This window comes from Ahaetulla prasina, chromosome 16 (genome assembly GCF_028640845.1).
Source record: "Ahaetulla prasina isolate Xishuangbanna chromosome 16, ASM2864084v1, whole genome shotgun sequence".
NCBI lineage: Eukaryota > Metazoa > Chordata > Lepidosauria > Squamata > Colubridae > Ahaetulla > Ahaetulla prasina.
In genome coordinates this window covers 6,862,477-6,882,683 of record NC_080554.1, presented here as the reverse complement: position 1 = coordinate 6,882,683, position 20,207 = coordinate 6,862,477, and the positions used below count along the sequence as shown (strand labels likewise).

Here is a 20,207-nt window from a genome sequence, read left to right as displayed (position 1 = left end):
TCAACATGTCCGGTTCTGGACCCTCTGCGCATGCGCACAGATTCTGCGCATGTGCAGAGGGTCAAAAACAGGTTACTTCCTGGTTAAAACCAGGAAGTAACAGCATCCAAGTGGGTGGGCGGAGCCTTATGTTGCCACTGCTACCAGTTCGCCAAACCACGTGCCGCAGCCGCTACCGGTTCGCCTGAACCGGAGCGAACCGGTAGCATTTCACCCCTGCTTCAAGAGCCACCCCACTTTACGCACCTCCATAATGTCTTTGACTACTGGAGTCCACCGGGAGAGCTGGTAAGTCTGCTCACTGATACGCTCCTTCCGTTCCGGCTTGCTTCTACGACGTAAGGTGGACTGGACACAAGAGAGAGAAAATAAGAGTCAGAGGGATATTGACCAGGCTTATTCCCAATGCGAGAGTAAACTGGAACCTTCTAGGCTTTGGGAACGAAGGCTTCTGTGTGAGATTGGAGGTGAGGGATCCTTGGTACTCTATGAGCTTGTTTTCTTGCATATGTTTCATTACCCGATTAGGTAACATCATCAGTGCTAGGAGGGAGTGGGGTGTGGTAAGGAGGAGGAAAAAGAGGAGGAAAAGAGGAAGAAATGAGGAGGAAAAGGTGGAGGGTTGTGGGCTCCTTGGTGTACTCTGAGCTTGCTTGTTTTCTTGCAGATGTTTCATTACCCAACTAGGTAACATCATCAGTGTCAGAAGGGAAAGAAAGCAAACTTCCTTCCTTCTAGCACTGATGATGTTACCTAGTTGGGTCACAAAACGTCTGAAGGAAAAGAACCAAGCTCAGAGAGCACCAAGGACCCCTTATCTTTTCCTCCTCCTCCTCCTCCTCCTCCTCCTCCCTTCTATCACTGATGATGTTACCTAGTGGGGTCATGAAACGTCTACAGGAAAACAACCGAGCTCAGGGAGTGCCAAGGAGTTAGGCATTTGCTAAATAGATAATTCCGTGATAGGGGTAGATTTTTATGAAAATATAAATTCCAAAGGAGGGTGCTTAAGGAGAATATCCATACCAGACTTTCATAATATCAACTACCCTGATGGTTTATCTACTACCATTGCAAAAAAAAAAAAAATTAATTGCAAGCTTAACTGAAGGTACTTTGTTGCCCAAGGACTAGATGGAACCTTTTTTTGGTTCCAAGGATCAAAGACCCTTGAATTGATGGCTGAGTTCTCCTTCAACTCAAAGGTGTTGTTGTTGTTTTTTCAGGAGGCAACTGGACTTTCTGGTTTTTTTCTTTTGAAGCCGTTTCGCTTCTCATCCAAGAAGCTTCTTCAGCTCTGACTGGATGGTGAGGAATGGAAGGATTTATATTCCTTGCGGAGAGCTGGTCCTTTGCATCCTTTTAGAGGGTCGTTGAAGCCCTTGGAGGTTTATCTGTGTCCTCACAACTCACCTGAGTGGTGCTCCTGATTCCTGAGGTCTGCAATTTTTTCCCCCTCTGGAAATCCATTCCTACTCCCACCCCATTCCAAGGGTATCCATCCCAAATTGTAAAGCTAAAAGTCTGTCAAGATTGTCAGTCATCCAGGTCATGGTTGTCCCAAAGGTGCTGTTCTGTTTCCCTTCCCCCAATACTCCCAGCAAAGAGTCAGTCAGAGGCCTCTTTTCTGATTTATTTACATATATATAAATGTCCTGGCTACGTCTACCCACGGGCCTGCCAAGTTTCTGGAGATAACAAGGAAATTACAGATAAGGCCAGAATTACTCACAAATATATTCTTCCCTCCGTTGATACAGATTGCCCGCGCAAATTCATTACTTTGTCCAAGACAAAAAACCAGGAAGTCCCGCCTCCTATTTATAGTCTCTGCAGATGTCACTGCATGACAATTATGACTTGGCTTTGTCCCAACTCTTCCGCTGCTGCGCATGCCGATCACGTCTTCGTAACCTTGCATCACTCCAAAACTGTTCTTGGGGCGTTGCCAAATCAGAAGGAGGCTCCAAGGAATCAGGCTTTGCCGGCCCCTCCTCCTCCCTTTGAGTGGGTGCCAGGGAGGGAAAGGGCTCACGAGAAGCAGGGTTGGCCAGGTCTTCTCCCTCACTTTCTGAATCATCCGAGTCCAGGAGTCCGGGTCCAGGAACTTGGGTCACAACAGGTGCTTTTTCCAGTTGGCTCCTGAAAAAGCACCTTTTGGGACAACCCCTGACCAGCATGATTGACAATCTCTACAGATTTTCTTCTTCAACTATTCCCAAAGTCTACAGGCTCGAATAAGAATCCTAGCAATAGCAGTGGTGGGATTCAGCCGGTTCGGGAGAACCGGTTGTTAACTTTCTGAGCGGTTTGGTGAACTGGTTGTTGGAAGAAATCATTAGGGCAGAGAACCGGTTGTTAAATTATTTGAATCCCACCACTGAGCAATAGGTACCTGACTCTGTGGTCAAACACAAGAGAAAACCTGGGGAGAACCTTAGAAGAAAGTGCCAAGGAATAAAGTAAACAGAGGGATAGGATCAAGATCACATGAAGTGTTAATACCACTTTATAATGCCTTGGTAAGGCCACACTTGGAATATTGCATCCAGTTTTGGTCGCCACGATGTAAAAAGGATGTTGAGACTCTAGAAAGAGTGCAGAGAAGAGCAACCAAGATGATTAGGGGACTGGAGGCTAAAACATATGATGAATGGTTGCAGGAACTCGGTATGTCTAGTTTAATGAAAAGAAGGACTAGGGGAGACATGGTAGCAGTGTTCCAATATCTCAGGGGCTACCACAAAGAAGAGGGAGTCAAGCTATTTTCCAAAGCACCTGAGGGTAGAACAAGAAGCAATGGGTGGAAACTAATCAAGGAGAGAAGCAACCTAGAACTCAGGAGAAATTTCCTGACAGTTAGAACAATCAATAAATGGAACAACTTGCCTGCAGAAGTTGTGAATGCTCCAACACTGGAAATTTTTAAGAAAATGTTGGATAGCTATTTGTCTGAAATGGTGTAGAGTTTCCTGCCTGGGCAGGGGGTTGGACTAGAAGACCTCCAAGGTCCCTTCCAACTCTGTTATTATGTTAAAGTGATTGTCTCGATCCTGAATCTGCTGCCCCAAGCAAGGTTGGGACCTTGTTCTTACCACTTGTTCTCTTTCCGCTTCTTCATTCCACCATTGGGACCCCGGCTGTCCAAGCACAACATGGATCAACCTCAGTGGTGGGATTCAGCCAGTTCACACCACTTTGGGAGAACCGGTTGTTAACTTTCTGAGTAGTTTGGCAAACTGGTTGTTGGAAGAAATCATTAGGGCAGAGAACCGGTTGTTAAATTACTTGAATCCCACCATTGATCAACCCCCTTCCAAACAAATCAGACCTGGGTCACCTCTTCAGAGCTTCTGAAAGAAGAACCTAGCAGGACTTACATCTGTGACGATGGGCACCCCAAGGTGGGCCATATTAGTGATGATCTCACTGTCCTCAGGAGGGATCTGAGCATGCTGGATCAGTTTGTTCAGGTTCTCCTCGGTGATCCCTGGGGGAAGATGGAGAAAGGACCATACGTCATGTTCTAGGACAGAGGTCTTCAACCTTGGCAGCTTTAAGATTTGTGGACTTCAACTCCCAGAATTTCTGCCTAGGCAGGGGGTTGGACTAAAAGACCTCCAAGGTCCCTTCCCACTCCGTTATTCTATGATTCACCTCCCGCGACCATCAGTTCTTCTTTAGATGCCCATCCTGCCATTTCCTAATATTTTATAATACTCTCCAATTTTCTAGTGACCAACGGAAGCAAAGAAGAGCCTTCAGCGTTGTGAAAACGCTTCCCTTCCTCTCAGAATGCCACATATCCTCACGTCTTCCCAATGGCTTCCAGTCTAAATGGGGGGGCCCTCTTACCGTTCTTGAGAAAGATGTAGAGTAAGATGATCCGGATTTTGTCGTAGGTGCTGACGTTGGCATCAAGCAGGATGGGGACAATTGCGCGCATGGGATCCTTGATCTTCTCCCCTTCTGCATCGGTACCCATGGCCAGATCCTGGCAAGACAGAACATCTCCCTCCACTTAATTATGCCCGGACATTGGGGAGCTCTTTCCTGCACAGTTGAGGTTGGGATGAACTGGGAACTAAAGGGTTCAACTTCCAGGAGAGCTTCTTTTTTTTGGGGGGGGTTTGGAGAAAACAGTCCAGGGATGTGTAAGTTGACCATTAAAACCAGTCAATTAGTCAAGGTAAGCCTGCTGTTGTGGCCTGTTGGCCACCGCCGGCTTCTCCAGCAGCCGAATCAGAGGAGGAGGAGGAGGAGGAGGAGGAGGTGTGGGAGAGCTCCGAGAGGGAAGAGGGAATGGAGCTGGCAGACAGAGAGAGACAGAGGCGGAGTCTGGGTCATTTGTTAGCCCTCAGATGGAAAGTCAACAGCCCACATAGCTTTGGAGGGACAGCTGGGTCCAGTGCCTGATGCGTGGATGTGTAGATGGCAGAGGAGAAGAGAGCAGTGGAAATCTATGGGCTGGTCCTTTGGACGGAAGAGCCGCCACTGCTAGCGAAGCCCCACCCTAGCTCTGGGGATAAAAGGCAGGGGGCGGAGAGTCAACAGCCCCCAGCTTTGGAGGTGGCTGATGAGGAAGAGGAGGACAGCTGGGTCCAGTGCCTGATGCGTGGATGTGTAGATGGCAGAGGAGAGGAGAGCAGTGGAAATCTATGGGCCGGTCCTTTGGACAGAAGAGCCGCCGCTGCTAGCGAAGCCCCACCCTAGCTCTGGGGATAAAAGGCAGGGGGCGGACAGTCAACAGCCCCCAGCTTTGGAGGTGGTTGATGAAGAAGAACAGCTGGGTCCAGTGCCTGACGAGTGAATGCGCAGAAGGCAGAGGGGAGGAGAGCAGTGGAAATCTGTGGGCCAGTCCTTGGGATGGAAGAGCCACCGCTGCTAGCGAAGCCCCACCCTCGCTCTGAGGATAAAAGGCAGGGGGCAGAGATGAATAGGTGTGGCAGACAGCTATTCATCTCCCTGCCAGACAGACTTAAAGTGAGAGAAAAACTTTTTTGCCAGGGCTGCTGGCACTCCTAATAGAGGAATCACTGCTTCAACTGCAGAGGGTTTGTCGTGTTTGGGAGCCGGATCAGAACACCTGCCAGGATCTACTCCTTCATTAAAGAGAAGCACTATAGTCAGCAAGAAAGCCAGCTGTTTCTTTGACTTCTTGAAAGGCCTATCAAATTCTGGGAAGATTTTCAAGGCAAGAGAGGGAGCGGGGGGGAAAAAAACTAGATAAGTTGACCACAGGCTTCTTCAAAACATCCTTTGGTCAAGCACAATTTTTTAAGCACACGCACGACTTACCTGCTCAACTCTGCAGAGTTTGTCCACGGTGCCTTGGTAGTGCTTCATGCAGTCTTCAGCCAGGTGGAGATGAGTAGAATACTAGGCCCAACACAAGAAGAAAGAAGAGGAATTCAGCAATCCAAATATGATCTTTGCTATTAATAGAGGAGAATATGTGTAGTTCAGGGTTGAAATGAGAGGACCTTGGTGCTCTCTGAGCTTGGTTGTTTTCTTGCAGACATTTCGAGACCCAACTTGGTAATATCATCAGTGCTAGAAGGGAATGAAGTATGTGGAATGGAGGAGGAGGAGGACTGTGGGGTGCTTGATGCTCTCTGAGCTTGGCTGTTTTCTTGCAGACGTTTCATGACCCAACTAGGTAATATCATCAGTGCTAGTCGTCACTAAGCACTGATGATGTTACCTAGTTTGGGTAAAGAAACATCTGCGAGAAAACAACCAAGCTCAGAGAGCATCAAGGACCGCACAGTCCTCCTCCTCCCAATCCTCTTTTTCTTCCACACCACGAAACAGACTCCCTTCTAGCACTGATGGTGCTACCTAGTTGGGTAATGAAACATCTGCAAGAAAGCAACCACCCTCAGAGAGCACCAAGGACTCATGCTCTTTTCTAGGACACTCCCTTCCGTTCCTCCCTTCCCATCCCTTCACAAACACTGGGACACATCCTGAGTGGGACATTTAATCTCCACTCAGTTTCTTTGCTCGTTTCCGTCCATGCTTCAACAGCCAAACGAGCTCAGCCACAATTCCCACAATTCTTAACTAGGATTCTGCAATAGGTAATTCAGGATAGTCTAGAACAAGGGTCGGCAACCTTAAACACTCGAAGAGCCACAAAAGGTCCTAACTGGAAGCCCCCCATTGAAGTCTGGAGCTAGGAGTCTCCTCCTAGCGTGGCGTCCTTTTTGCTCTACCCATCGTAACCGAAAGCCCTACCGATTGTGGAGCCGACTGGCGACCGGGAGCCGCAGCACAGGGATGAAAGAGCCGCAAACAGCTCCAGAGCCACAGGTTGCTGACTCCTGGCCAAGAAGGCCATAGGTGCTCCATAGGTAATTTTGCAGACTGGATTGTTTCAGTGTAAACTGGTAGAAAAGGAACATACCTTGCTGAGTTCTTTCTGATATTGGGGCATCTTTTTCAGCATCTGCGAAAGGTCCCTCAGGGTGGTCTAGAAGGTAGAAAGAGAGGTTGATCCTCAGCAAATATCTAAATTATGGAACTCACTGGGATCAAATGCTAAAACGTAACAGATTAACAGAGTTGGAAGGGACCTTGTACATCATTTAGACCCTACACCATTCCTGACAGACGGCAGTCCAGTCTCTGCTTGAAAGCCTCCAGTGATGAAGCTCCCACAACTTCTGAAGGCAACTTCCGTTCCATGGGTTGATTGTTCTCACTGTCAGAAATTTTCTCCTTATTTCTAAGTTGAATCTCTTTCCTCGGTCAGTTTCCATCCATTATTCCTTATCTGGCCTTCAGGTGCTTTGGAAAACAGCTTGAGCCCCTTCCTCCTCTCTGTGGCAGCTCCTCAAATATTAGAAGATCGCTATCCTGTCTCCCCTGGTCCTTCTCTTCCCTAGACTAGCCATGTCCAGTTCCTGCAACTTTATCAAAAGAGGGATGAAATCCAAATTCTGCCTGTTGAAAGAACTGAGCTGACGGTTGTTTAATTCACTCCAGCTCTATCTGCAAACTTCCATAATTCATTTATTCTCGCTTAACAACTGAACAGCTTAGCAATAGAAATTTTGGAGTCAATTGCGGTCATAAGCCGAGGACTACCTGTGCAGTACAATGCTCTCACAAAAAAGATGCAGACGAAGTTACAGCCAATAAGCTCAGTCCCAGGATATCCCATTCCCTTCTCTTTTCACCCTTTCCCTTCAAAGATCTCCTTTGCTATTCCAGAGAATATTGTATTTTTAAGCTTTGCTTTCCGTTTTTTTTTTAAACCAGATTTATCATGGCCTGAAACCTTCTAATTTCTGATCTTACCTTGTCACCAGTATTCATCCTTTTGCTGGAAGAAAACTCCTTCAGGGATCGGGTGACTTCTCTGGAAGAGAATGACAAATATAAGCAAAATAAATCGCGTGCACGGATCCAATCGAAGCAAGCTGAATCGATGCCACATACATTGGTACTTCAATTAGAGAAATGGAGACATTTCTTTGATTTTGGATTGCTTGCACTGGAACAACGCTTGAAAGAGAGTTGAAGCTATGGTAGAGATGAGCAACTGGTACAATGGGCATTGATTTTATTATGAGCCAGCCATGTGCTTCAGCTACCAAAAAAGCCAACCCACTTCTAGGCTGCATCAACAGAGGGATAGAATCAAGATCGCGTAAAGTGTTAACGCCACTTTATAAGGCCTTGGTAAAGCCACACTTGGAATCCTGCATCCAGTTTTGGTCGCCACAATGTAAAAAAGATGTGGAGACTCTAGAAAGAGTGCAGAGAAGAGCAACCAAGATGATTAAGGGACTGGAGACTAAAACATATGATGAATGGTTGCAGGAACTAGGTATGTCTAGTTTAATGAAAAGAAGGACTAGGGGAGACATGATAGCAGCGTTCCAATATCTCAGGGGTTGCCACAAAGAAGAGGGAGTCAAACTATTCTCCAAAGCCCCTGAGGGCAGGACAAGAAGCAACAGGTGGAAACTAATCAAGGAGAGAAGCAACTTAGAATTAAGGAGAATTTTCTTGACAGTTAGAACAATTAATAAGTGGGACAACTTGCCTGCGGAAGTTGTGAATGCTCCAACACTGGAAGTTTTAAAGAAGAGGTTGGATAACCATTTGTCTGAAGTGGTGTAGGGTTTCCTGCCTAAGCAGGGGGTTGGACTAGAAGACCTCCAAGGTCCCTTCAAACTCTGTTATTCTATTCTATGTCTGAAAAAGCAAACTATGTCTGCAAAGGGGTGACTACTTGGCACCTAGCAAACTTGAAAAATATTGGAGGCTATAAAAATTAATCCATTTTTGATGGCTCGTCGTGGGTTTGATGTGCGGGAAGGATGGGCAGAGAGTGGGGTAGGAGTCAAGAGAGGAATCAGCCTAGAATCGTTAAGTTCCCATAAATGGTCTAAGTCCAACCCCTCTTGGATTCCATTAACTCTCATCTAGCACCAATTGAGTGTTGTCCGTTAGTTGACTAGATTCTCGTGTGGAGACATGAACTTCATGTGTAGTCCTGATTCTCCCCACCTGACCACTTGAATGGTTTTGTGAGGTCTGATGGCAAACCCACTTCCTGGCTAGTGCCAAGAAAAGTTGGATAGACATGTTGTCCATGAAGCCATGAGAGTCAAGCTCAACAGCAGATGGCAGTGCAAGCTTGAGCTTAGAGAAGAGAAGAGAAGAGAAGAGAAGAGAAGAGAGCTGGAAGGGATCTTGGAGGTCTTCTAGTCCAGCCCCCTGCTCAAGCAGGAGAACCTATACCATCTCAGATAAGTGAATGTCTAGTCTTTTCTTAAAAACCTCCAGCGATGGAGCACCCACAATTTCTGAAGGCAAGCTCTTCCAGTGGTTAATTGTCCTCACTGTTAGGAAGTTTCTCCTCAATTCCAGGTTGCTTCTCTCCTTGACTAGTTTCCATTCATTGTTTCTTGTCTTGCCTTCCAGTGGTTTGGAGAATAATCCAACTCCCTCTTCTTTGTGGCAGCCCCTCAAATACTGGAACACTGCTATCATGTCACCCCTAATTCTTCTTTATTTTGGACTAGCCAGACCCAATTCCTGCAACCGTTCTTCATATGATTTAGTCTCCAGGCCTTGAATCATCTTAACTTCTCCGAACTTTTTCCAAAGTCTCAACAACTTTCTAGTAGTATGGTGACCAAAATTGGTTGCCGTGTTCCAGGTGTGGTCTTACTAGGGTTTTGGTAAAGTGGCACTAATAAGCTTAGTTGATTTCAAAAAACGTAAGACAGTCGATCCCAAGTCGCAATTGAATGAGAGCCTCCAGGAAATTCCAGTCCTGGATGTTAAAGACGCTAAGATAAATCTCAGAAGAAAGCAATGGAAGAAAAAAAACACACCATTGTGGTTAAGAAAAGGGCATTGATGTCTCCATGCAACTTGAAGCCCACTCAAGGAGGTCTTGACCTGCTTTTTCACTCATCTCTAACGTTTCCGAGGAAAGATCATCGGGAATCATGTGGGCAGCATGGAGCCTTCCATGCGCCATAGTGCAGAAGAAGAAATACCATATTTTTCGGAGTATAAGATGTACTTCCCCTCCCAAAAGAGAGTAAAAATTTGTGTGCATCTTATACACCAAATGTAGCCCCGCCCACCCGCCGGCCCCCACCCTTTGGCCTCTCCGTCCCAGCAATTTTCCTCCTTGCAGCAAACAGACCTTTTCAGTTTCAGCTTCAGGACAGCTGATTAGCACAAGCAGCTGATTGTCGGTTGGATCCGCCTCCCGACAATCAGCTGTTTCAGGCTGCGGGGATTGCCATGGCCTATTGCCCATTCTGATCCCCGCACCTGGAACAGGCAGAAAATGGCGCGCGGAGGCAGCAATAGGCTATGGCAAGGAGGAAAATTGCTGGGAGTCAGAGTCAGATTTTTTTCCGCCTTGTTTTCCTCCTCAAAAAAGGTAGGTGCATCGTTCTAAAATGGTAACTGGGCAGACCCGACCCTACATTAATTATATTTATACATCTTCAATAATCCCTGTACATTAACCATCACTCCATCTCTAGCCTCAACCCCCAATTCCCTCCCCATACCCCCACCCCCCACCCCGACTTCCCAGAACAAAATGCAGGGTATCAAAACTAACAATCATAATCTAAAATAATTCCTAAATTATAATCTCTAGTCTCTCCACACTTAATCACACTCTCAATTCCCATCTCCTTCAGAAATATATCTGATACAAAATATTTCCTAAATTTACTCATATGCTATTCGATATTTTTTCATCTGATACTTATTCTGAATATAATCAATCCACATTTTCCATTCTAAAATATATTTTTCTTGTGTATAGTCTTTCAAATAAGCAGAGATTTTTGCCATTTCTGCCAGATTACCATTTTAGAACGGTGGGGAGGGAGAAAAGAGAGAGTAGGAGGTAGGAAAGAGGAGAAGAGGAAGGAAGAGGGGTAGAAGAGGGAGAAGGAAGGTGTAGGGTGGAGGGAGGAGAGGATGTAGATAAGAGAAGGAGAGGAAGGTTTGGATAGTAAAAGAAGGTAGAAGAGGGGAGTGTTAAAAAGGGGGGTGGTGACTGGGCAGGCCCGACTAAATGTATATAACTGTACATTGAATGAATTGTTTGACATGATTGTAAAAATAAAACTTTTTTACTAAAAAAAAAAAAAAAAGGTAAGTGCATCTTATACTCCGAAAAAATACGGTACTTATACTCAGAGCGTCTTATACTCCGAAAAATACGGTACTTACTGGGACACCTCAGCGATGTGTTTGTGGCGCAAAGTGACCCAGAGGTCATCATCTTCATCCAGCAGGACTTCTTTAACCCGGGCCTCCCCGATTCCACTTGTGTCATACCTGGGAATTTCGAAAGAGAACACAGATAAACGAATTGGTAACTTTGTACAATCAATCTATATGTTTCTGGGTTTTGGAGGGACCAAGATGGACAGACAGTTTTCAGTCATGAGGACTTCATATTTCTAGGTTCTATCATATCTCAGGACTTAAAATGGATACCTAACATCAAAAACATCATCAAAAAGCACAACCAAGAATGTTCTTTCTGCGCCAACTCAGGAAGCTCAAACTGCCCAAGGAGCTGCTGATTCAGTTCTACAGAGGAATGATTGAGTCTGTCATCTGCACCTCTATAACTATCTGGTTCGGTTCTGCAATCACAATTACTACCAACCTGCCTTTCATTGAGGACCTGTATACTGCATGAGTCAAAAAGAGGACTGTGAAAATATTTACAGACCCCTCACATCCTGGACATAAACTGTTTCAACTCCTATCCTCAAAACGACGCTATAGAGCACTGCACACCAGAACAACTAGACACAAGAACAGTTTTTTCTCCAAACGCCATCACTCTGCTAAACAAATAATTCCCTCAACACTGTCAAATTATTTAGTAAATCTGCACTATTAATCTTCTCATCGTTCTCATCACCCATCTCCTCCCACTTATGACAGCATGACTGTAACTTTGCTGCTTGTATCCTTACGATTTATATTGATATTGATTGTTTCCTGATTGCTTATTTGTACCCTATGACTATCATTAAGTGTTGCACCTTATGATTCTTTTTTTTTTATTATTGAAAAAGTTTTAAAAAACAAAAACATTTTCCCCCTTTCCCCCCCCTCCCAGAAAACCCCCTTCCCCCTTCCATTCCCCCCCCCCCGGTTTCCCGGGTCAATCACAAGGTATTGTTATATATAAACCAAACATAGAGTAAAATTTTCCCTTCTAATCCAATTAACCTCATCCAAATATTTTCATCTCCCAACCCCCTCCCCATTACATAAAATAATACTTCCTAATTATTCAAAGGCAATCTGATATTTCTTAATCTGATATCTGTTTTGTAGATAATCAATCCAATTTTTCCATTCAATTAAATATCTTTCCTGCGTATTGTCTTTCAATAGCCTTACGATTCTTGACGAACATATCTTTTCTTTTATGTACACTGAGAGCGTATGCACCAAGACAAATTCCTTGTGTGTCCAATCACACTTGGCCAATAAAGAATTCTGTTCTGTTCTGTCCTGTCCTGTCCTGTCCTGTCCTATCCTATCCTATCCTATCCTATCCTATCCTATCCTATCCTATCCTATTCTGCCCCTTATACCTCACAGACAATACAGAAAGTAAACACTTGAGAACCTTACTTGTAGACATCATTTTCAATGGGTAGCAAGTCGTAGCTCATGGCTTGGAACGTGAGCTCGTGCAACACTGGTGAACTGGGGTCAAAGCCACGGTCTAGAATGATAAGTTGGGAACGAGCTTTGTCTGGACCCTGGATTGAGGGAGGAAACAAACCAAGAAGCCATCAGAACGACCCAACCTGCTTCCGAGCAAGCAGAAGAACATTTCTCTGAAAGCAAACACAGATGCCAAAAATGTTGATTTTGTTCTGACCGACATACTTTCGATCAGAATAGAACCGGAAGGGACCTTGGAGGTCTTCTAGTCCAACCCCCTGCTCAAGCAGGAGAACCTATACCAGGAGTCTGCAACCTTAAACACTCAAAGAGACATTTGGACCTGTTTCACACAGAAAAGAAAACACCGGGAGCCACAAAACCCTTCCCATGCCTGACTAGTTCTTGACTGGCCACAAAACTAGCATGTGTAGTTGAATTAAACGCTCTGTTTTCTTCTGAAACTTTTCTTTCCTTGGATTTATCCATGGTTGGCCTACCAGGGGTTGAAAAGCTCAATAAATCGCTTGCCAGTGGGTCACACATTGGTGATTGTGATGCATATTTTGAGTGACAGGGAGCTGCAGTACAGGCTTAACCCCTTTTGAACTGCTAGGTTGGCAGAAGCTGGGACAAGCAACGGGAGCTCACCCCGTTATGCAGCACTAGGGATTCGAACCGCTGAAGTGCCGAACTTTCGATCGACAAGCTCACCGTCTTAGCCGCTGAGCCACCGTGTCCCATCTTGCTCTGCTCAAATCCACAGTCCAGATACATCAATCCATTCTCTTTAACTACAAGGATTCGCTCACCTCTCCCATGGTTGGGTCGTCTGCTTTGTATGCATCCAATTTGTCCTGGATCAGCTGAGACAGCATAGCATTGTCCTTGTAATCCCTGCCAAAAGAGGACAATTGTTCTTTCAAAACCAGCGCTGGTTTCATTTTACGGGCACCCTTGACAATGTCCTGGGCTCATTGTCTTGTTTTCATTGTCATGCAACAAACGATGCATGGACTCCGGAGACTCCAGAGGCACACAGCAGAGAGTCAAAGGAACAGGAAGAGCCTGTTCCTAGTGCATGCATGCAAAGAGCTGCCAGAAGGCAAGAGCAGCTGAAGCAAAAAGGACGACTTGGGAGTAAGGCCAGAAGGTGATTGGCCCCTCCCATAAGGCTTAAAAGAGCAGCAATGAGCCGTTGGGTTCTTTGTGGAAAAGCAACATCCAGTTACAGAAGCTCAGTTGATGGGAAATGCTTGCAATCAGTGGTGGGATTCAGCCAGTTCGCACCTATTCGGGAGAACTGGTTGTTAACTTTCTAAGCAGTTCAGAGAACCGGTTGTTGGAAGAAATCTTATTTTGGTTTTTTTCCCCCCACTTTACAGGGCTAATCCTGTAAGGAAGGCAGGAAGGAAACATTCTGGTGTTCTTTCTAGCCTAATCTTTATTGCCCTGCATACAGAAACTGCCTCTCTGGTTAACCCTTAGTACATTGTAACATCTAAAGTGAAGCGCCCATCGAGATGAACGACATTGAGTTGGCCACACCCAGACAGTCCCATGACCACCAAGCCACGCTTACCCAGCTGGTCATTAAGGCAGAGAACCGGTTGTTAAATTATTTGAATCCCACCACTGCTTGCAATCGCTTGCGTTCTCCCATCAATCCTTTTCACAGAGACACCAAAAGATTTGTACAACTGAGAATTCAGAAAAGGGACTGTAACTCAGTTTGAAAAGAGTTGATAGAGGGGATCACTAATGATTCCAACGATTTCCCATTGCTGAGCTTCTGCAACTAGACTCCAGAGGTGACTTGCTTGAAAGCTTCTGTCCATCCAGGTCTTGACAGATACCTATTTCTCCCCCTCCCCTTTCCCCCCCCCAGATTTATTGGGTTTTTTTATTTTTAAACATATATCAACATCAGTACATGAACAGTGTGGGCCTCTGGGTATGGTTCATATTAATACAAATAACAACAGTCAATTACATTAACCGAACTTATATAATCCTAATATTAATGTACTTGATTATTTTAAAGTAATTATTCAATATTTCAATGTTCCATTCTAACGTTAATGATCATACCGTCTTTCAACCTCTCAACTTTCCATCTAATTATTACTTATTTTCAGTTTATATAGAAAGTATAAATACTAATATTGCCCCTAATTCTTATTTCTACCTCTATTCTGGCTTCTAGTCAGATCACTCTTACTAATCCTAATGTTAAAACACATATTTATGTTAATACATAGTCCTTCGTATAAAGGCGTATATTCTTATGTCTACCTCTTTTCTAGTTTTTAATCATGCCATCATTATATTAGAAGAAAGAAAGGAAGGAAGGAAGGAAGGAAGGAAGGAAGGAAGGAAGGAAGGAAGGAAGGAAGGAAAAAAATAAACTCTATTCTATCCATCATCCCTTGCCCGTTTGAATAATTCAATTCTTATTTGTTTTTTGGCTTTCCTCCCATACTTCTCTTTTGACAGATGCCCATTTCTTGATGAATGGGAAAAGGGTGAAGACATCTACTGCTTTGGTTTCAAAATTAAAATCTCGAGAGGTTCAAAGTGAAGGGAGTCCTCCAGAAATTCCACTTACTCACCCCCTATATCGCACAGCCGGGTATTCCTTCAGCGTGGCACAAAGCGTTGCGATCTGTTCAGCCAAGCGTTCCAGAATTGGATTCTTCATTTGAGCTTTGTGAGGGCTGTAAAAGCTCTGGAAGGAGTCCCCTGAATCCAGGGAGTAAACCTGTAGTAGGCATCACAACGGTGGGAGAAAAAAAAGAGCTGAAACTTTCAAATGGAAATGGCTCGAATTCAATACCTCCTGTGTTTGGCTCACCCACCTAGGAAGGATGAAGGAAACCAGCTACCTAAAATGCAGGAGGGAGTCCGTCCGATGTCTAATTTCAATCGTCACCTTAAGATGTCACATGCATGTCACAATACATTCATACACATCCTTATTTATAGCACCGAGTACTTGTGCATATGTGTACGTTTTGCGTTATGCCAATTTTTAAAAACCGGTAAAAATAGAAGGAAAGCTACTATATTTCCTGCCTGGGCAGGGGGTTGGACTAGAAGGCCTCCAAGGTCCCTTCCAACTCTGTTGTTATATATATAAACCACATGATGAATGATTGAGCATCCAGGTTTATGCCTTGCTTATCGTAAAAGTGAAGCCATAATGTTCTTCTTCTGCCTGGACCTCGTTTGCCTTCAATCTTTCCTTGGAGGATTAAGTGAAGGATGCTGTATTTTTCCAGGTGTCGCACCCCATGTCTGAAATATTCTAACTTTCACTTTTTAATGGTTTTGATGGCTTTTCCCAGGCGGCTTATCACTTCCTCATTTCTGATTTTGTCAACCCAGCTTATTCGTAACAGCCGTCTGTAAAGATTTCCTGATAGTGAGAACAACTAATCAATGGAATTGATTAATGGAGCATGAATTGATTTTATTGAGCACACACAGCTGAACACGCAGAGTTGTGGGTGTTCCACCCCTGGAGGTTTTCAAAAACAGACTGGACAATCATTTAACCAGGATGGTGTAAAGTGTTGTGACCCAGGCCCAAGTACATAGTAGGAAACTCAGTCAGTGAAAAAACAAACTTTATTCAAACAGCTGAGAATTACTTCATTCCCAGCATAGCTCAACTAAATTAAAGCAAAGTCTTCCCATCACAAATTCCTCAGTCCTATTGCAAACCTTGGTCCAATTAGGCAAACTGCCAAAGGCCTTTCTTGGCAAACGTTCAGAAGTCATCAATACAAAAATAAATGCAAGAAGACGAAGCTATCAACATTGTTTTCCGGCAAAACCCAAACACCGTTGCTGGTCTGTTTTAAGCCTTATGGGAGGGGCCAATCACCTCTTGGCCTTACTCCCGAGTCATCCTCTTCGCTTGAACTTCTCTTGCCTTCTATTAGCTCTTCTCATGCGTGCATTAGGAACAGGCTCCTCCTCTTCCTCTGCCTCACTACTATCAGTCTCTGGAGGCTCTGGAGTCTGCACCTCACTCCCCTGGCCCCACCTCAGCCTCATCACTGTCTGGCTCCGTTGCAGCTCCGCAGGCTGCTGGCGGACCACAAAAATAAGGTCTCCTCCCTTGAGCAGAGGGGTTGGACTACAAGAGGTCGTTCCCATCCCTGGGATCCTCTGTTCTCCACCCCCAGGTATGAATATATGTGAAAAACATCCAATACATGTATGTGTGTGTGTAGGGGTGTGTGTCTTCGGTTATTCGGGTTTTCTCCCGCGTAAAATTAGAAGTGTCTTGGCGACGTTTCGATGAACTCTCATTCGTCATCTTCAGGTTGGTGTTTACAGCTTCGTGCTTCTAGGAGATGACAAATGAGACTTCGTCGAAATGTCGCCAAGACACTTCCAATTTTACGCGGGAGAAAACCAGAATAACTAAAGACCTACATACAAATACCCGCGAAAACCTCAGAAAACAAATATATATATGTTTTCATTTAATCCCCATAGCAATGCGCTGTATTCCAAGCACTGTGCTTTGAGAGAGAGAAAGAGGGGTGGGGAGGAAATCAGTCTGCCATTTATTTACAATGTCACTTAACCATCTGCCATCTGTTTTTTCCCTCTCCTGCTCTTCACTTCCCCCATTTTTGCTCTTCGGAGAGAAGAGGTGGAAAGGGAGGTGCGCTCTGTACAACTGAACAGCAGCTTGGAGGAGATCAAGCAACAACCAATGGTCCAAGAAAAAACGAAAGTGTGTGGAAGCATATAGGTGGGGACAGAGGTGTGTATGTGTGTGTGTGTGTATGTGTGTGTGTGCATGTATAGAAGGATGCAACACTCATCACAAAAGCTCAACAGTCAGGGCAGATGAGCATCAGAGGACGGTGAAGAAGAGAAAGATGGACAACCTTGGTGCCTTGGAGGGAACAATTGCATAAATCCTGCTTTCTTTCTTTTTTTCCCGTTGCAAGCACAAACTCTTCAGAAAAACCAGCAGCCAAATCTAGACTGTTTATTTTTCCTCTCCATAAAACAATTTAGCTCTGTTTTGCTGCTGTTGGTAGATGCCTGCTGATCCTTTCCGGTAATTACTCAGCAATCAGAAAACCTCAAAAAGATTGCACTGTTATAGAGACAAAACTGATTTTGAACTTAATAACTGCTGCAAGACTATTGATTGCACAATATTGGAAGAAAGAAGACTTACCTACAATTGGAGAATGGATTAGTAAAGTATCAAATTTAGCAGAAATGGCAAAAATTTCTGCCTACTTGAAAGATTGTACACAAGAAAAATATATTTTGGAATGGAGGAAGTGGATTGATTATATTCAAAATAAGTATCAGATTAAAAAATATCAATTAGTTTTTGAGTGAAGTTAGGAATTGCTATGTATTAGTTTAAGAAAGAAGGGAATTGATAGTGTGATGGTGTGAAATGGAATATGTTTTATGTTATATTTTAGATTATGTTTGTTAGTTACAATACCCTGTATTCTGTTCTGGGAAGTCTCGGGGGGGGGGGAAATGGGGGGGGGGGAAGGGGAAGACTATAAATTGATTGGTTGCCATTGTACAGGAATAATGGTAGAATTAAACAAGTTGGAATGGTGTAAAGTCGGGACTGCTCGGTAACCACTCCCGAAGGGAAAGGGTAAGGAAAGAGGAGTAAAGAAGGAAGAAAGTAGGTAGGCAGGTGGGTAGGTAGGAAAGAAGGGAGGGAGAAGAAAGGATAGGAGGAGAAGAAGAAGGAGAAGATAGAGGGTTAGAAAGGATGGTAGTGAGAAGTGGGAAAGAGGAGGGGAAGTAGGAAAGCGAGGAGAAGGAAGGTGGGGAAAGTCGAAGAAGGATGAGAAGGGAAGAAAGGATTAAGGGAGGGAGTGGCGGTCGAGCAGCCCTGATTGAGCATAATTTGAGTATAGGATTGATTGTTGGATAAGTGATTGTATTGTACACTGGTCAAATTGTGGGAATTATTATGGAAAATAAAAAATTTTGTTCATAAAAAAAAAAAAAAAGAAAACCTCAAAAAGAGAGCATGAGATGATATAAACCCTGAATATATACTAAAGCAGTGCACTAAAGCAGCTTGAGTGATCCTGTTGCAAATGGATGCGAAATTTAGCTGGCTAACTGGGGCAGGGAACATTTGCTGGTGCACGAGTAGAAGGACCGCTCTGCTCCCGGTGTTTGGGTTGATGGCTTTTGCAATAGGAAATGAAGCCCAAAATAGAATAACAGAGCTGGAAGTCTAGTCCAGTGATAGCTAACCTTTTTGCCGTCGTGTGCCAAAAGCGGGGAGAACATGGGAGGGTTGCGTGCACGTGTGCCCACACCCATAATTCAATGCGCGCGCCCCACGCACGCCCCCCCACCTTTCCCCTGCTTTTGGCACGGTGGGCCCAATAGGTCTGTTTTTCGCCCTCCCCAGCTCCAGAGGCTTTCTTGGAGGCTGGGGAGGGCGAAGATGGCCTTCCCCACCCCACCCCGGAGGCTGGAAACGACCCGTTTCCCAACTTCCGATGAGACCGGCAGGCCCGTTTTTCGCTCTCTCCAGGCTCCAGAGCCTTTCTAGGAGCCTGGGGAGGGCAAAAAACAGCCTCCCCCACCGGAGGCCCTCCGGAGGCCAGTGGGACCGGAAAGCCGGAAGGCATGCACGCTAAAGCTGAGCTAGGGGAATGCTCACGTGCCCACAGATATGGCTCCGCGTGCCACCTTGCCATGCATGCAGTCATGGTTCTAGTCTAACCCCTTGCTCAAGCAGGAGACCCTATACCATTCCAGACAAATAGGTGTCCAATCTCTTCTTAAAAACCTCGAGGGATGGAGCATCCACAACTTCTGAAGGCATCTGAAGAACATCAGGTCATTTTGTCCAAAACCTTTTGGAGCATCTTACAAAGAAAACTTGCACCAATGAGTCAGAGCAGTGACAGTCCAGAGGAGAAACAGAATGAACTGATATTAGGGCCTCTGTGGCTCAGACTGCTAATGCAGTCTGTTATTAACAGCAGCTGCCTGCAATTACTGCAGGTTCTAGTCCCACCAGGCCCAAGGTTGACTCAGCCTTCCATCCTTTATAAGGTAGGTAAAATGAGGACCCAGATTGTTGGGGGCAATAAGTTGACTTTGTATATAAATATACAAATAGAATGAAGACTATTTCTAACATAGTGTAAGCCGCCCTGAGTCTTCGGAGAAGGGCGGGATATAAATGCAAATAAAAAAAATATGAAGGTAAAGGTAAAGGTAAAGGTTCCCCTCGCACATATTTGCTAGTCGTTCCTGACTCTAGGGGGCGGTGCTCATCTCCGTTTCAAAGCCGAAGAGCCAGCGCTGTCCGAAGACGTCTCCGTGGTCATGTGGCCGGCATGACTCAACGCCAAAGGCGCACGGAACGCTGTTACCTTCCCACCAAAGGTGGTCCCTATTTTTTCTACTTGCATTTTTTAAGTGCTTTTGAAACTGCTAGGTTGGCAGAAGCTGGGACAAGTCACGGGAGCTCACCCCATTACACGGCAGCACTAGGGATTCGAACCGCCGAGCTGCCGACCTTTCGATTGACAAGCTCAACGTCCTAGCCCCTGAGCCACCGCGTCCCTTAAATGTAGTTACATCCAAATAGTCTATCTTCACTTCTAGCTCAATCAACAGTTTACCTGGGACTCGTAGGGCAGGAAAGCAATGTTGATCTCCGTCAGGGTCTTGATGACTTTTGCTGCCCGGGATTTGACCAGTTCATTGAATAAGGAATCTGGGCAAGCTGAGAACAGAAAGAGACAGCAACCACAACTTTTAGACAACACAGACAAACCTGTTAATTTGCCCTAAAGTGGATAACTGCAAGTTATCCCCCCTACTGCAAGGAGAGCAAGAAGAATGGTTCCAGAAGAAAGTAGGATCCAAGAATTGGGGATGGGCTTTGAAAGTCAGATACTTTCAAGGGGGAGGGGGGGGAGATGAAGGATCAATGTACAGCAATAATTGAAGATATGTAATTAAAAAATAGA

General features: G+C 45.0%; 1 protein-coding gene across 2 annotated transcripts in view; it reads right to left on the bottom strand.

Moving 5' to 3' along the window:
* The window catches only part of STXBP1 (syntaxin binding protein 1), a 44,877-nt gene that overhangs the window by 10,241 nt on the left and 14,429 nt on the right, over positions 1 to 20,207 (bottom strand). For both annotated transcript variants that reach the window (XM_058159714.1, XM_058159713.1), the window contains exons 6-16: positions 19,857 to 19,960; positions 14,808 to 14,956; positions 13,008 to 13,092; positions 12,160 to 12,290; positions 10,729 to 10,836; positions 7,306 to 7,366; positions 6,410 to 6,475; positions 5,299 to 5,379; positions 3,856 to 3,994; positions 3,381 to 3,490; positions 247 to 348 (exon numbers count right to left, since the gene is read on the bottom strand). In XM_058159714.1, coding sequence (XP_058015697.1) covers positions 247 to 348; positions 3,381 to 3,490; positions 3,856 to 3,994; positions 5,299 to 5,379; positions 6,410 to 6,475; positions 7,306 to 7,366; positions 10,729 to 10,836; positions 12,160 to 12,290; positions 13,008 to 13,092; positions 14,808 to 14,956; positions 19,857 to 19,960 — 1,136 coding nt within the window. The remainder of the gene's footprint in view (positions 1 to 246; positions 349 to 3,380; positions 3,491 to 3,855; positions 3,995 to 5,298; positions 5,380 to 6,409; positions 6,476 to 7,305; positions 7,367 to 10,728; positions 10,837 to 12,159; positions 12,291 to 13,007; positions 13,093 to 14,807; positions 14,957 to 19,856; positions 19,961 to 20,207) is intronic.